General features: G+C 39.5%; 1 protein-coding gene across 3 annotated transcripts in view; it reads right to left on the bottom strand.

The window, feature by feature from the left end:
• Positions 1–520: 520 nt before the first annotated feature.
• Positions 521–16,714, bottom strand: part of usp31 (ubiquitin specific peptidase 31) — a 132,568-nt gene continuing 116,374 nt past the window's right edge. For all 3 annotated transcript variants that reach the window (XM_059979712.1, XM_059979713.1, XM_059979711.1), the window contains exons 16-17: positions 7,959–8,114; positions 521–6,558 (exon numbers count right to left, since the gene is read on the bottom strand). In XM_059979712.1, coding sequence (XP_059835695.1) covers positions 5,042–6,558; positions 7,959–8,114 — 1,673 coding nt within the window. In that variant the 3' untranslated portion in view covers positions 521–5,041. The remainder of the gene's footprint in view (positions 6,559–7,958; positions 8,115–16,714) is intronic.

A 16,714-nucleotide genomic window follows, 5' to 3' on the forward strand; every position in this document is an offset into this window, starting at 1 on the left:
AATAACTGAAATAGGTTAAATAGGTTTTAAGCTGTACATCCATTTGATAAGATCAGGGCTGATCCTACAACTTAGCAACAATCTGCTGGAGGAACATAGTGGGTCAAGCAGCATTCACCCTGACTTCAACAGCAGACTATTGTCCCGATTCCAGATTCGAGTCTGCAGTCTCTTGCATCGCCTCCATCTTGGCTGCTTTCCCTGACCAATTCCCTCTCTCCTTCCATTTAAAAAATGTACTGACCTCAGCTTCAACTACCCTCAATAATTATGCAATCTCATCCTTATGGGACACAGATTCTGCAGACGCTGGAAATCTTAAGCAACAGACTGCTGGAAGAACACGATCAGGCAACATCTGTAGAGGGAAATAAACTGTCAATCTGTCAGGCTGTTACCCTTCATTTGGACTTCCAAATAGCTGATCCCTTATCCTGAGACCAACTATGAACCTCTAGGAAATGTCATCTTCCTCAGGTAAGGAGAGAAGAACAAGAAATGAAGTCACACTATCAGGCTGTTTGAATTGGACTTTTTATTTTTGTAATCTTGCTCCTCATGTACAGTTGTTCTGACGAACATGGACTTTGTACAAACTGTTCTCAAAGAAACATTCTTAAAACATAGAAAACAATGCAGATTCTGCATATTAAAAAAGTGCATACACCTCCTGTTAATAAAACATACAAATAAATTATTGAAAGGCAGCAACACATTCTCATGCACCTGCCCAAAATAACTTAAAAAGGTTTCAGCAACACCAAGTCGATGGCCTAATTTACAAGGAGAAAGTCACACTAGACAGGGGTCAGGGACCGGCCCATATTGTTCACATCTATTTTGTTTTGAAGTTGTGATGTATGTAGTGTCACAGGGTAATCAACAAAGATGTGGCCCAAACTTCTCCTCAGCAAAGGCAAACAGTCAAATCATCAGCCAGAAGGCGACAGCTCGTTACCTTCCCTAGCAGGGCACCATCACATATGTGCCTTACTCCAATACCTTATTGGGAAGAGGGAAAGAGAATATAGCAGAGGCTCAACAGGCCAGAGTGCCAGTGAGGAGAATAAAGCTATTCATGTTTCAGGTACAAACTACCCATTCACAAAGTATCAACCGTCGATAAGAGAACCCAGTCTCTATTTGGTTCTAATGCCAATTAGCTTCCTAACTCCATTTCAGATCTCTAGGACTTGGTGTGCTATCTGGTGAAATGGACTATGTGGTCCCTCTTAGTTCTTTATTCCAGTGTACAGTGAAAGAAAATTACAATGAATATTAAGTGGGCCAAACACCAGATAAACCAAAAAAATGGAAAAACAAGTTTCAGTCTGCAAAACATGAAGATCTGCAGGTCAGCCCCTGGTTAAAGATTTAAAAACTTTGTTCAAAGTACATTCACTTCAAAGTCTGGGAGCTACAACCAAGCAGCAAGGAGACGGTGTTACTTTTTTTTTAGTAGAATTACGTACAAGTGTAGTGGTGAAATTAAGAGCCACCAAGTTCAGAAACTTCATTTCACATGGTTCTGTAGGCAATTATCCCCAGAAAACAGGATTTTTCAACAAGAAATGGTGTATGCTCAGAATGGTTTTATCTCATTTCAAAGGTTATTAACCTTATGCGAGGTTAATCTTCATCACTTTATAACTCAGAAACATGATTTAATAGCTCCACCCTGCGAAATGTAATTTTAAAACACTGAACCAGCAGGGTATTATTATAAAGAATTTAGAGTAATTCCACCATCTGTGTAAATCCCATTGCTACAAAGCAGGGCATCAGTGCCACCCAAACCAGCAAACAACTCAAAGTGAATACTAGTGTTAGCATATTGCACCTCTATGCAATGCTCTGATAAGGTCAATTGCAATGAACTTGGGTGGCCTGACAACTACTTGTATCCCTGCAAAGTATCTTCTATGCAAGCAACTGCAGCTTATATTGAAAATCTACTGACAGGCCTCAGCAGGGCTGCAAAGGTTGGGAGTACGATGCCATACTCCTCTGACGCTGGATGGGCTCCTTGGGGAGCTTGGACCAGGCTTTTCCTTAGATAGATAGATATGCAAGTGATAAAATTATCGCCTTTCACATCTTTATAAACCTTAATAGAAATGGTGAAAATGACCTCTTTAAAAGCAAACATTACTTCTAAGATCATGGGGAAAATACTAAGGAAAGGAAAAAGTCTTTACAATATAGTACTCAGCAAAAAAAATGTCAGCACAGACCAATTTGAACTTATCAAATTGCACTTTCTGTTACAGCCAGTATTAACAAAATAGTGAATGTCAGGTTTAAATCTACTTGTCTACAGCTTCCAGTTACAGGATTCTGCTCATTGTAAATTTCACAATCACTCATACTGATCTCACACAGATCAGTCTGAAAATGTGAATCAAGTTGTGCAAACAAAGCAATAGATCAGCCAGGCCACCATTCTCCAATACGGGACTGCAGAACTCTTATTGAACGTAAGATTAAAATGAATAACCCAAACTAACTACTACAAAGAACCTCAGTGCAACAAAGATTCTAGCATTTGCATAGTAATACATTGCCTTAAGTGCATGCAGGTGAACAAGGGGGAAGAACAATTTTTTTTTGTGCATTACAGGGAAGTCCCACTTACACTAAGGTGCAACTGGAAGCTTGCAATTCAATAAGGTGTGAACACCTGCACTGTTGTTATACCCATAAACCCATCGCTCCACAGGTCCCAGCAGTCAAAAGCTCTCCTTTCACCAACTCGCTGTTCCTATTAGATACTGGTTCCCTCTGCTCTTACTCACCCTTTCCCTCCTCACAAAGTAATGCCAAGTGGCGCACCTTTTCCATTGTGCCAGCTGGGGCCAGGTGACTAAAACATTTTGGGTGTGGAGAGTGGAAACTTCATATGCTCCTTGGCTCAGATGTACACCAGATGATGCAATTTCCACTGGGACAGCACAACAGGTATATAAAATAGGTAGGTTCTAAAAAGCTACAAAGACTTTATTGCTGCTTCTTTGGAACACCAGAATGTCTGCAGCTGAGCAACATGGTGAAACAAAAATGTCTTTTCAACTTTTGGGAACTTGTAAAGTATGGAGAATTATTGCGTACAGGTAGATCTTGTTCCCCACAAACCTGAGGAACAGAATAAATGAGCACAGACCAAAACAGTCAGGAGCACTAAGTGAGGAAAATAAACTTATGCCCAAATAGTTAGAACTATAATCAAGAAACTTATGTTTCTTGTAATAACATACCAAGAGACTGAGCAAGCATTGATTAGTAAGAGTTGATGGATCAATTCAGGGACTGAATCACAGAAGATTAATTTCCAAATTTGTCCAAGACATATAATGCATGGCCAGAGACTGTCCTTGGGGAGTGGGAGAATTTCATTAGGTGGGTGGTCCATGATAAATTACACCATATAATTGGGAAACACTATAAACAGGACTGCTCATAGGCAGAATGCATCTCATGGGTTTGCATTTATTACATTGGAAAACTAGATGTCACATGAAGCAAAAGATTCTGGAATGCATATTCAAACGGAACTTTTGAAAGAACTGGAAAAATGCTTATAAAAGGCAAGCCTGCAGGGCCAAGAGGAAAGAATCAGACAGTGCAATTAACTGGATAGTTCTTTCAAAGAGCAGGCATAGGCACAATTAGCCAAATGGCCACAGTGCAAACAATTCTATGAATTTAGAAACTGAAAATATGCACATGCTCATCATTTCACAATATAAACAAGAACTTATTAAAAAACAAAAACTGTATGAACATAATTGATTATTAACTTAGGGCAGCTGAGCTGGGGCATCATTGGATTAGTAAGCATATGGGAACATCTCATTATATTTGCTGGTTAGCAAATATAAAAAATTTTCTTTTAGTGTGCAGGTGTTGACCATGCTTTATGATATCGATCCATAATGTGGAGCTTCCACAAATATCTTCCCACAGATCTGAATGTATGGGCTAGCATTCATTTATTTCTAACCAAACAGCATTTCAGCTGGATGTTACTGAATCATTGTATCTGGGTCAGAACTTGGCAACCAGGTGTCAACATATCAGTTCAGGCTGCAAAATGGTGGCAATTTGAAGACCAGCCTTAATTTAGATGAAACACTTGAACCAAGACTGAAGGATCTATGCTAAGTACCCTTTAGTGATGCCATACATCTACAAGTTCATCCCACAGTAACTGAAGCCACAAGCGCTGTTCAAATCTTTCAACCTATTCATATGAAGTCGTTCAAGCTGTGACAACCAATAGATCACATCAGGGACTGAAGCAAACAACAAAAACAATCTATGACAGAAGCATTCCATACCATTACATTCCATCCCTTCTGCAGAAGAAGAACTGTTACCACATGGGGGCAGTGACCATTTCAGAAAGTGGGTACATTTCAATTGAAATGGTCATTGCTCCCATTTATTCCCTTGTATGTTAACCTGAGACTTGCTGTTATACAATACTGTGATTGGACAGCAGGGTGTTAACATTGCATCAACCAAACAAAAGCTTATAGGGGAAAATTAAATTGATTATTTAACTCAATGGCTTCTTCAGAGCGTGCAGTAGTTATTAGTTTTTAAAAAGAACATTTATAAAAAATTTAAAAATCAAATCATTCATTGAACAGTACACAGTGTTATTCTGCAACAAAAGCAAGTTCTGAAGGTTGATACAAAGTGCTGCATTAAAAACCCATCAAAGAAGGACAACCTCCAGGGTTTGTGGGGAGAAGGATGGCAATGACGAACTAGCTCCAGGATCTGCATATCACATACCAGCATCACGTGGTAATCATCTGGTTTGATGGCACAACAAAAACCACTTAAATATATAGCTTTTGTCACCAATGTAGGCACATGAATTAATTGCAAACAAAAACTTCCTCCAATAAAAAACTCATTTTAAAATGGAGGAAAAGGAGTAAAGGCAAGAGGGAGGGAGGAGAAACAAAAAGTGTTGCAAAAACAATGCCAGAATAGCATTTTAATGGAGTGGTTTTTTTTTTGATTTTTCACATTACTTTTTGTTATGGCGGGCAGATGATTGCATGCTGCTAGTAACAATCTTTCTGGATTTATATGTCTTTTCTGCAGGTTTCTTTTTGTTTGATGGAGATTGAGACCCCGTGTCTGCCAAGGATGATTTGGATTTTGTAGCAGGAAGTAATGGACAGTTGGAGGGAGCTGCATCCTTGCTTGATGATTTCCCTCGTGATGTTACTTTGCTGGACAGCGTCAGAGCAGAAGCCGATGCAGAGGATGATGCAGAGGATAGCTGTTCACTCACCAATCGTCTGCCCTCCTTGCTTGGGCCTTCACTCGGGATTTTTTTGCTTGCCACCTTGGAAGGTCCATCTGCTGACTTCTTGGCAAGAATGTTGCTCTTCCCCAAATCAGCTGACCTCCGACTTTCTTTCTGCCTCAATGCTGCCCGAAAGAATGACAGGCCTTTATCATCTGACTTACTGCTGTCTCTTCTCAAATCAGTTCTTGAGCTGGTATCTGAGGACTTGGCTTCTGTCACAGATGAACTGCTGCTCGAATTCCTCAGTCTCCTGCTCTCTGGTCGATTCCCCGACCTAGCATGTGACAACCTGCTCGTGCTGCTAGCTTTGGAAGATGCCAGCCTGCGCTTTTCAGGAGAGGGACTGCGTTTGGAGTGGCTCTCAGCAGTTTTGGATCTCCCTGGTACTTTTTTCAATGCTGGGGAGGATGACCGAGGAGAAGCCAGGGGCATCTTCAGCTTCTGCTGAGCTGGAGATGAACTGGTCTGCTGCTGATTTTTATCCACCTCCTTTCGAGGAACCGAGCTTGATGTAGACCGCCGGGTTGCAGCTCTCGTTTCAATCTTTTCATGTGTGATAGCAGCTTTCTGGGGGTTCTTCAGAGAAGACGACAGGGTTGACTGAGCTTTGGTTAAAGAGCCTTTAGCCTGTTCAGAAGGCACTCTAGAACCAGACTTCTTTTGTGGAGTCTCTGCACTTACTGCTCCCGTCACATAGCTTGGCCTTTGTTTTTGCTCTTCAACCAAAGATGCAGTGTTGGTATTTGTGGACTGGGGGTTGCCCAGGCTAGAGCTTTTCTTATCCACCGCATCAACCAAATTAGTCAGCTTGTCCAAGCTTCCTGTGTCATTTCCACACTGGTCAAGCATTTTATTGAGAGCTAGAAGAGGTCTCTGTCCAGCTGCTTTCCCTGAAACTCTCATCTCATCCTCTCTGACCACACCCTCCATGACAGCAAGGGGTGCCCTTCCGGGGAGTCCAGCAGAGATTGCCCCCTGACCTTGAAGTGGAGGAGTGCCCATGTTAGGGCTTTTGCAGCCCAGTATGTCTGGAACTGGAGAGGGGCTATGAGTGGGAGACTCGAAGGAGAATGGTGATGGAGAGTTGGATCGCATGTGCAACTTGCTAGATAATGTCCTTTGAGATTTAACTCCATTCTCATTGAGCACCAAGGGGCTAGCAAATGAAGATCTGGATGACAGACTCTGGCGTTGGACACTCCTCACAAAAGGCCGAGTAGAAAACCCACCTACACAAAAAGAATAATAACAGTCAAACTGATTAAAAATTATGAGTCATAATCATGCTATAAGCCAGAGTTAAATCTCTTTATGATGTCACATTAACTACACTGATAGTACAGGCATTATAAAAGAGGGTGAATACCTTCTTCACCCAGAAATATAAACTCTAGCAATCAACTGTACTTCCAGATACAGGTTCTAATTCAATCTGACAGTACTTGCATCCCAGAGTCTGATGGTTGAGAAATTTGGTTCCATCTACATACAGATAGTTAAAATCTAAACTGATACTCTAAGGCAATAGTGCATTGTACTGTTTCAGTAGAAGAGCCTTATCTGCTTTCTGATGATGCACGAGACTTCATAGCATTATATTAAATTTAAGTTGCTCTCTCCAGTTTCCCAGCCAATGATTATTCCTCCATCAACATCAAAAACAAATTTGTGGTCCATTACTTCATTGGTTTCTGAGATCAATTCCTACCCAATTTAAATAACATATTTCCTCCAGCAGTAACTGTACTTCAAAAGGAAAAGTTAGTTGCTGTGAGGTGCCTTGGGACATCCCGAGGTTAAATTATAATCAAAAATCACAAAAATAACCCAAGCAAGTTATTCTGCTCAACTTTGAAAGAGGTAACCAAATAAGACTCATCCCCTCAGGCTTTCCCCAATTCTCCTACAAATGGTCCCCTTTCAATTATTTATTCAGATCTTTAGAGGTTACTGTTAAGTGTGCTTTCAGGGAATGCATTGCAAATTGATATAAAAATGCACTGCTTAAATACAAATTATTCTTTTTTATTTCGATCAGGTGCCTGTAACACACTTCTGCATCTCATAGATGGAAGGAGACGTGGAAATGTTGGCACACGCAAACACTTGCACAAGATCACTTCACAGTGCATTTCTACTGGTCTGCTGAAGACAGCATTTGTTTTTGTATTTGAGAAATTACCCTTTGGTTATACAAATACAGATGTATAGAGTAGCTACGTGTCATTCATGCTCACAAGCTAATGAATTACACTTGATAATCAACCTCTTTTTTTAAAAAAGGTCATTCTGCGACATCTGGTAGTCTGAGAGTTTACAGTGGTCCCAAGTGACAGGAAGCAAAATTTAATGCAAACCATTTAAATTTACTTATGTCACAGGATTCATAATCAGAATTGTTAAATAGTTATTCCTTTGAGGCAGGTGGTGGACGGTTCAGAACTGGCCAAGGTGATAGAGAAGAGGTCAAGCACAGAGGTTATTTTCTAACTGGTTTTGTTTCAGGAAAATCAAAACTACTTTCATGCCATCCATCCTTTCTACTCCAATTGCAATAGATATTAAATATTATGCAAATGGAGTGCAGAGAAGTGGGAGGAGAGGAAAGAGCATTTTGAGCAAAGCATACCGTCATCCTGATCACTACGATCCTGAGTAAATTCTACAGATTCAGAGAGTGAGATGAGAGAAGTTCGGCGAGAGGATGCAGTAGATGTGACACTTGGTTGCTTGCTGCCTGTGAGGCGATTTATCCAGTGCTCACAAAGAGATGAACTGGTAGAACCTAAATAGATATTAAAACAAAATCAAGTCTCTGATTTGAGGTAAAATATATTCCATAAAGATTATCACAGAATTTCTAATCATAAAAATCAAAGATCACAAACTTTCAGCTGATTTCATGGAGATACCAAGCAAGTACTTTACATGTTCTCATGTCCAGTTGGATGTAAAGTCATCTCACCAATGACACCAGGAGAAATATCACCAGGTGCCTGTAGGGTAACCAATATTATACTTGTTCATCGCAGCAACCACAGGCAGTGGAGAAAATTATTACAGACAATAGCTGGGGACAAAGTTAGTCAACATTTAGAAGCACATGACCTAACAAATGAAACTAATCAAATGCAAATGAACTTCAATTAACCTGACTGGATGTCTGATGAAGTAACAGATTTGATGAGCTCTGTGACTGACAGCATGCATGTGGATGTTCAAAAGAGATTTGACAAAGTACCGTGTAAAATACTTAAGAAACTTAAAGCTCATGGGATGAAGCAGCACAATTGTAATAAACAAATGAGGTAAAGACTTTAGATTGGAAAGTAGTACAGTAACACTCCCAGGTAAGTACACAGGGGATAATTTTTAAAAATCTGCAGCTGAAGCAGAATCTGGTAAGGTAGTAAATAATCAGAAGATATTAACAGAGAACATGCATGCCAGCAACAGTAGATTTCTTTTAAACTGGAATAATATTCCAACAATTTTCTCATACAGAGATTAAAAAAAGATTGCCATCATCACTGGTCCAAATGGCTGATAATTTCCAAATTTCCAAAGGCTTATTCTATGCTTCACGTGTTATTCAGAGTGTCAAACCATCAGTAAGTGACTCCACTAAAAACTAATATCTGGAGAGGAATCTTTACAATGTTTGCTTTCCCTTTAAGTATTTTTACAGCAATGAAGTACTTTTGAAGTTCAGGAAAGATAAGAGCAACTTTGGCACAGTTAATGTATATAAATAATAATACTACAATGATCAGATAATTAAACAGCATTGGTATGATGACTGATTGATTATCATTGGTCAGGACACCAAAATGTTTTGCTCATCACAATATCATCATGTTTGCTTTAATATGTAGGACATATATGGCCTCTCCAGCAGTGTGGCCTCATGGTTGAGACATTAAGTAATGCCACATGTGCAAGAGCACTGCTGGAGAGTCAACTTAGCTTTGAGCACTCTAGTCTCTGTATTGAAACCTGAATGTAGGATCACTCAAAGAAGCAAAAATGAAATGAACCACAGGTGACATCCATGAAAAACTGACATTGGCACTTAACTATTGTTGGAATTTTCTATGCTTTTAATAAGGGTATGCAAGATTGAAAGTATAGTTTTTAAAATAACATACAGTTTGTATTTTAACAAACTTGTATTTTTCACAATGTGGTGTTTGTCGCCACCTATTGGCAGAAAAGCGATATAGTAATTACATACTATTTATCACCTTTTCATTTTTTGTTGCCCAGTATTAGCACTTTGCTCATCTTAAGAATTTGCCTCATCTTAAGCATAATAGCATCAGGCTCTGCAAACCGAGCTGTTGTGTGACATTGGCATAAATGAAATACATCAAAAAACAGAAGAGACTTTCTGCATAATGAGGAGATGTTCGCCATTTTACATCAAATATCATTTTAATTCAAGGACTCAAAATGTAAAACGTTAATGTTAGGAACAACACACACAAAATGCTGGAGGAACTCAACAAGTCAGGCAGCATCTAAGGAGGGAAATAAATAGTTGATGTTTCAGGCCAAGGCCCTTCATCAGGACTAGATATAGTGCAAGTTAATTGACAGAAATTGACCGTATCTAAAAATTAAAATAATAGCACCTTTGCACAGGTCATGAGAAGCACTAGAATATGCAAAGGAGTCTGCATTTGATGTTACTGCTTCACATTTTTGACTGTCAGTGAACTGCAGTGCAAATTGGCAACATTGGAGTGGAGGAAATAGTAGTGAAACCATGTATCAGAATATCCGTAAATAGAAAATGTTAGAAATTGGCTGTGTCAAGACAAAACAAAACTTAGAAATTGTGTTTTAAATTGCAGAGAAGCGAGTGGGGTGGGTGGTACAATGGAAATATCTGTAACAGGATAAAGAGCGAGGTAGACAAACGATAAGTGACGTTGGTGGTGATAGCTGTAGAGGAGGTGGTGATAGCTTGTTGATTGCATCTGTTCTATCTGACAACGTAAACTGAACAGAGGGAGGGAAAAAAACAATGCTGCAACTATGAAATAAAGCTACCGCAGATGCAAGAAAACAGAACACAGGAAATATTCAGCAGATTAGATAATACTCGTTGAAGAAAAAAACCAAAAAGTTAGCCTTGTAATTTAATGACCTGGATTACCATGAGTAATGGCTTTCAAGGAGGTATAGAAGACTGGTGCAAAGGGTTAGGAAGATGGCAGGGGAAGTTCAATGTTGAGAAACATGAAGTGTTATCTTCATACTATCAACTGGATAGCAATAAGATCCAGGGAGAATATGCAAATAGATTGTTGAAAGTAACAGTGAATATTGTGCTTTTACCTGTAAAGCCATAGATCCAGAGTGCAAGGAGAAAGAAATCACGATGAGCCTTTATAAAGCAATAAATTGTCCACAGCTGGAAAGTTATGCCCGATTCTGGTTGGAATTCATCAGGAAAGACATGAAGGCTTGAGAGGCTGTAAAAGTAAGTTCCCAAAATATTTCCAAGTATATACAGGACAATTTTCAATTGTCTCATTAGAAGTCAAATAGTTGCAAAGAGATCTTATACCTAAAGTCATGAAGAATACTGGCAGAAGGGGAAAACTTCCACATTCATGGAGTGGTCAATAATAGGGAACACAGAATGAAGGTAGTTGATAAAAGAACAGAAAGAATACAAGGTCTTTTTTTGAAATGCAGCAAATGATTAGTGTATGGAATGCTTGGAATGAATTAACTTCATCAGAAAGGATCGGGTCTTATAAAAAACTGAAAGATATTTCTTCTCCAGGTGTTGGATTCGATCAAAAAGCAAAAAGGTGCAGATGTTCAACATCTGAAGGAACTGAAAACAGTGGGTCTTCTTGATAAATTAAATAGCAGCTGTGCTAACAGTGCTAATCTTTATGATGGATGACCAGACAATGAGATGAAGAATTAAGTGAAAGCTGTGGGTCATCATTGGAGAATACCTCCATTCAGTCCACAGAGTAGTCACCCAAATTGTATTTGCTTTTAGCAATGCATAACCAACAGTATGGTGATCACCAAATCCCAAACAGCATACTGAAGTAGTACAAGTAAATTGTGCTTCACTTAGTAAGAGTATTGGAGCTTCTAAATAGTTAGGAAGTAGGAGATAAATGGCAAGGGCTGCGTTTCTACAGTTGCAGAGGGTGTCACAAGGAGGGTAGAAGGTATGGTCGAGATGAAAGCAATTGTCCCTTTGAATGCTGAGAATAAGATGTGTCTGCTGGTGGCAGAAGTAATAAAGGACAACCCATTGAATGTGGAGGCTAGTAAGGTGAAAGGTGGTCTAGACAAGTGAAGGAGTGGAGAAGGGATCAGAAATATGAGAAATGGAACAAACATAGTTGAAAACCCTGTCAACCGTGGTGGAAGGTAAGCATAGCCAAGGAAGAGCGAAACATCTTAGAGGTACAGGTCGGAAGTTATCATCAGGTCACAGCTAATTGGAAAAACTGGAAGAATGAAATACAGTTCTGAGAGGAAGCAGAATGAAGGCAGGTATGATCAAGATAGCCCTGCATGTATGTGAGTTTGTAATGAAAATTGGACACTAACCTATCCTGAGACACAGTGGTTGACAAAGGAAGGAAAGAATAAGAGATAGACCATGTAGAAGTGAGAAGAGTGGAAGTTATCAGCAAGAGGTATTATAACTTAAGTTCAGAATAAGATACGAATCTAGCACCAAAACAGCCATCAATGACTGAAAATATTAGCAAGTAGAACTGAATCAAAAGACTGTTCCACCTGTCTTCACAAGTCTCCTGGATCTGAGTTCCAACTACAACTTGGATTTGGAAAAAGGGTGTAGTTAAATGGAAAGCTGTTTAATTTGAAGAATATCTCAACAACTTGAAAAGACCTCAGCATCTTTAATATACATATACTGGACCAGAATAAAGAGTTATGATGGCATATGGAGCAACAGGAACTCAAGGACAAGAAGAAACAAACTTCTGATCAAGATATTGTTATTCATGAGCCCAAAGGGAAAGATAATCATCAGGGCAGGCACCTGTACCTTCAAGCCCAATGCTAAATGCCATTGAAATTTCCGGAGTTGTACAGCAATGCAGAAATCAATGCAGGAAAAAAGCCAATCAGGATGATTAACCCTTAGCTGCCAAGTCATGTGGCAACTGTTAAGAAAAATAAAGGGGCCACAAGAGCAAATAAAGGCATGGATAAAAGGTCTCAGATTAATTCTGATACAAAAAGTGAAGAGATATGAACAGTAATTAACTATTGTGCTTCAGACACTACATCCTACAGATGAAAAGAAAAAGCAAACGATGCAATTAATAAATCAGGAAAGAAATTGCAAGTAAAATATTATAGCAGGTCTAGTTACGTTCTGTAGCTCAATTAAGCATTTATCATAAAAATGTAGATTTTAATTAAAAAAGTAATTTGTAGGCAAAAATTCAGGTGCCAAATGATTGTCTATGTTGAGGGATAAAGAAAGAAACAGCCATTGTGATTAAAGATGAAATTAATAATAAGAGAACACTGGAGACTATATCAAGAAGAAATAGAAGATTTGTGCAAGTTTTGTACTTCAGCAGTAGCTATGTGGTGGCAGTATGTTAGCATGGCAAGAATAGGCAATTATCTTGCAATGACAAGTATCTTTATTTTCACACAAATGGGAATAACCAGGCTGGCTCATGCCAAAAAGGCAAGAAAATGTATTTCTAATACAGAGTGAGAAGTTCACCAGAACCAAATTGTTCCAATTCCAAATTTAAGGGAAACATTCAAAATTACCTTAACTATAATCTTCCTAGTCTAGCGTCAATTATCAGAAAATTACCAAAGTCAGAAACTAAGAATGCAGTGGCTAAAAATGTTAAAAATTGTCAGGCAAGTAGAGCCGGCTCAGTATTAGAAATAGCAGGTCATGTCTGACAAACTTGAATGGAATTTTCAAAACCGAGAACAACTATGCTGTAGATTTTAATTCCCTTTCAGAAGATATAATCCTTCATAAAAGACAACATAAGAACCAAAGTTAAACTAATGCTGTTGAAAACAATTTATTGACCTAGTTAAGAAGCCAGCTTAGTAGGGGTGTAAATTTAGTAGGCAGATACTTAAATAAGCAGGTTTTCACAACAGTGCTACAACTCAAACACTGAGCTTTGTCACAGGAATAAATTACCAAGTAAGCAGAGAAAAAGATTCAAGGCTGTTCTTAAAGTCTCCTTGAAGGAATTCAACAATCACAGTGAAGCGGGAATCTCTAGTCCATCCACAGAAAATGAAAAAAACATTCAAGTGCAGTATTGTGAACTTCAAGGTTATTAATCAAGAGCACAGAGGTCTGTGTAATCAGTGATGGAACAGACCACTTCATAAATACTCATAAGACCCACTTGATTGGCTACAACCTGCTCTATCCGTATAAGAGTCTACAATTCCCATATTAAAATCTAAGTACAGCATAGTATGGGCCTTTTAGGCCATAACAAGGTGCTGTCCTTTTCATAAACCAATCCAACCCTTACCTCCTACACAACACCTAACACTCCATCTTTCTGTAACCTATGTGCCCATCCAAGAGTCCCTTAAACATCCCTGATGCACCAGTTTCTACTACCACCCCCAATGGTGCACCCCAGGCACTTACCACTATGGAAATAACATATACGCCTGACACCTTCCCTAAACTTTCCTTCACTCACCTTAAAAATACATCCTCAGGTATTAGTCATTGTCACCCTGTGAAAAAGGAGCTGGGTGTCTACTCTATGCTTCTTATAATCATACACACACCTATCAAGTTGCCCCTCATTCTCCTTCGCTCCAAAAAAAAAGCTTTAGTTCGCACAACCTTCCCTCAGAAGATTGTACACCCTCTCTAACTCCTTTACATCCTTCCTTTAAATAAGGGAATCATAACTGAGTAGAAGATTTACAAGGATGTTGCCTGGATTGGAGACATGCCTTGTGAGAATAGGTTGAGTGAACTCGGCCTTTTCTCCTTACAGCGAAGCAGGATGAAAGGTGACCTGATAGGGGTGTATAGGATGATGAGAGGCATTGATCGTGTGCATAGCCAGAGGCTTTTTCCCCAGGACTGAAATGGCCAACTTGATGGGGCATAGTTTTAAGGTGCTTAGAAGTAGGTACGGGGGGGGGAGGAGAGAGAATGTCAGGAGTAAGTTTTTCCACACGAAGAGTATGGGTGTGTGAAGTGCACCGCCAGTGACAGCGTGTAGACAGATACAATAGGGTCTTTTAAGAAACTCTTAGATAGGTATATGTAGGTACATGAAGGCACATAGCAAAATACAGGGCTGTGTGGTAGAGAAATTCTAGGCAGCTTTTAAAAGTAGGTTACATGGTTGGCACAACATTGTGGGCCAAAGAGCCTGTAATGTGCTGCAGATCTCCATGTTCTATGAGCACTGTTCCAAATGTGATCCAGCCAGAGTTCTAGAGTTGCAAAATGAGAATCAATTGTCACACTAATGAGGGCCAACACACCATGTGCCTGCTTGACCACCCTATCAAACCTGTGTGACAACTTTGAATTATCTAAGGATTTATACCACGAGATCCTTCTGAACCTCCACACTCCTCAGGACTCTGGCATTAACCATCTACTCTGCCTTCAAGTTCAATCTTCCACAGTGCATCACCTCACACTTCTCTCAATTGAACTCCATCTGCCACTTCCAATCCCAGGTCTGCATCGTATCAATCTATACTTTCCCAACATCACCTTACTTACTAATCCTCGCTTCTGCTTCCTCAGCCAAGTTATTTATAAAAATAACAAAGATTAGGATCCAAGCAGAGCATTACTGGTCACTAACCTCCAGGCAGAATACACTCCAATGATGCAAGATCCACTGGTCTATAATTCCTAGGATAACCCCCATTATGATTTTTGAAAAAAGGAACATATGCCATCTCCAAATCTCTGGTACTCCTGCTATACTCCTGTGATGAGCAATTTCTTCCCTCACTTCTCATAGAAACCTGCGGTACATCCCGTCTGGCTCCAGCGATTTATCATTTTCTTCAAATGCAGCCTCTTGCTTAACCTCAATATGCTTTAGCAGTCTAATCTGTTCTAGCTGAACTCACATTCATCAAGGTCCCTCTCACTGGTGAACACTGAAGCAAAGTATTCACTAAGGACCTCCCCTACCACAGGCAAGTGGTATCCCTGAGCAGTTCTACCCTCACTATGGTCATCCTCTTGTTCTTCACGCACATGTAGAACACCTGGAAGGAAGTGTTCCTTCATCCAATATCAGTAGCCACCTCAGAACTCATAGAATGAAAATGGAAATCATTCTTTCTTACAGGAATGTCAATTGGTGCTGCTTCCATTCAACCCAAATAATGGAACAAAAGGGCACAAATCCTAGCTTACTGATGACACAAAAACTGGTGGCATTGTAAGCACTGAGTGCAAGCACAAAGTTCCAAATAAAGTTTGCAATATGTAAAACAGTGGCACAGTTTTAACATAAATATTAATAGTACCAGAACTCATCCCACACAGCCAAGAAAGCACGCCTCTACAGAGAAGGCTGAAGAGAGCCAAACTTAACACATCCATACTAACGTCATTCTACAGATGCGCAGCAGAGAGCATCCTGATAAGCTACATCACTGCTTGGTACAGAAACTGTGCTGTGGCGAACAGGAAGGCTCTATAATAGGTAGTCAAAACTTCCTTACACATCACCAGCACCAGCTTATCTGCCATCAAGGACATATATACAGGAAGGTGCCAGAAAAGAGCTAGTAACATCATGAAGGATCCCACCCACCCTGCTCATGAACTGTTCTCTCAGTCCTAGAGAGGAGGTTATGTAGTATTCATGGCAGGGCCACCAGATTCAAAAACAGTTACTTCCCCCAAGCAGCAAGTCTGATCAATACCTCCACCCACTTACTGCACTATGACTTTATTATTTCTTGTCAGCCATCTTTATGTACACCCCAGTGTCACTTTATGGATGTACAATCAATGTATATGAGCAATCTTATGTATTTATATTTATTGTTTTTATTATTATTGTGCTCTTTATCTCTTTTTTGTGCTGCATCATATCTGGAGTAACAATTATTGCATTCTCCTTGCACTTTTGTACAGGGAATTATGTTAAATAATCCCTGACTTAATATGCTGAGAAAATAGATGCAGTGGAAAAATTTTGCTGAGAAAACTGGTGGGTTTCATGTCAATAAATCATGAAACTGGTGTGGACTTGATACAGAGAAACAACATCCAAATATCTAGAGGACCCGAGTACAAGGAGGTAGCAGTTATATGGCTTCTATACTAAGCCCTGATTAGATCATATCTTAAGTGTTGTATGAATAGAT

Source organism: Hypanus sabinus, chromosome 9, assembly GCF_030144855.1.
Source record: "Hypanus sabinus isolate sHypSab1 chromosome 9, sHypSab1.hap1, whole genome shotgun sequence".
NCBI classification, from domain to species: domain Eukaryota; kingdom Metazoa; phylum Chordata; class Chondrichthyes; order Myliobatiformes; family Dasyatidae; genus Hypanus; species Hypanus sabinus.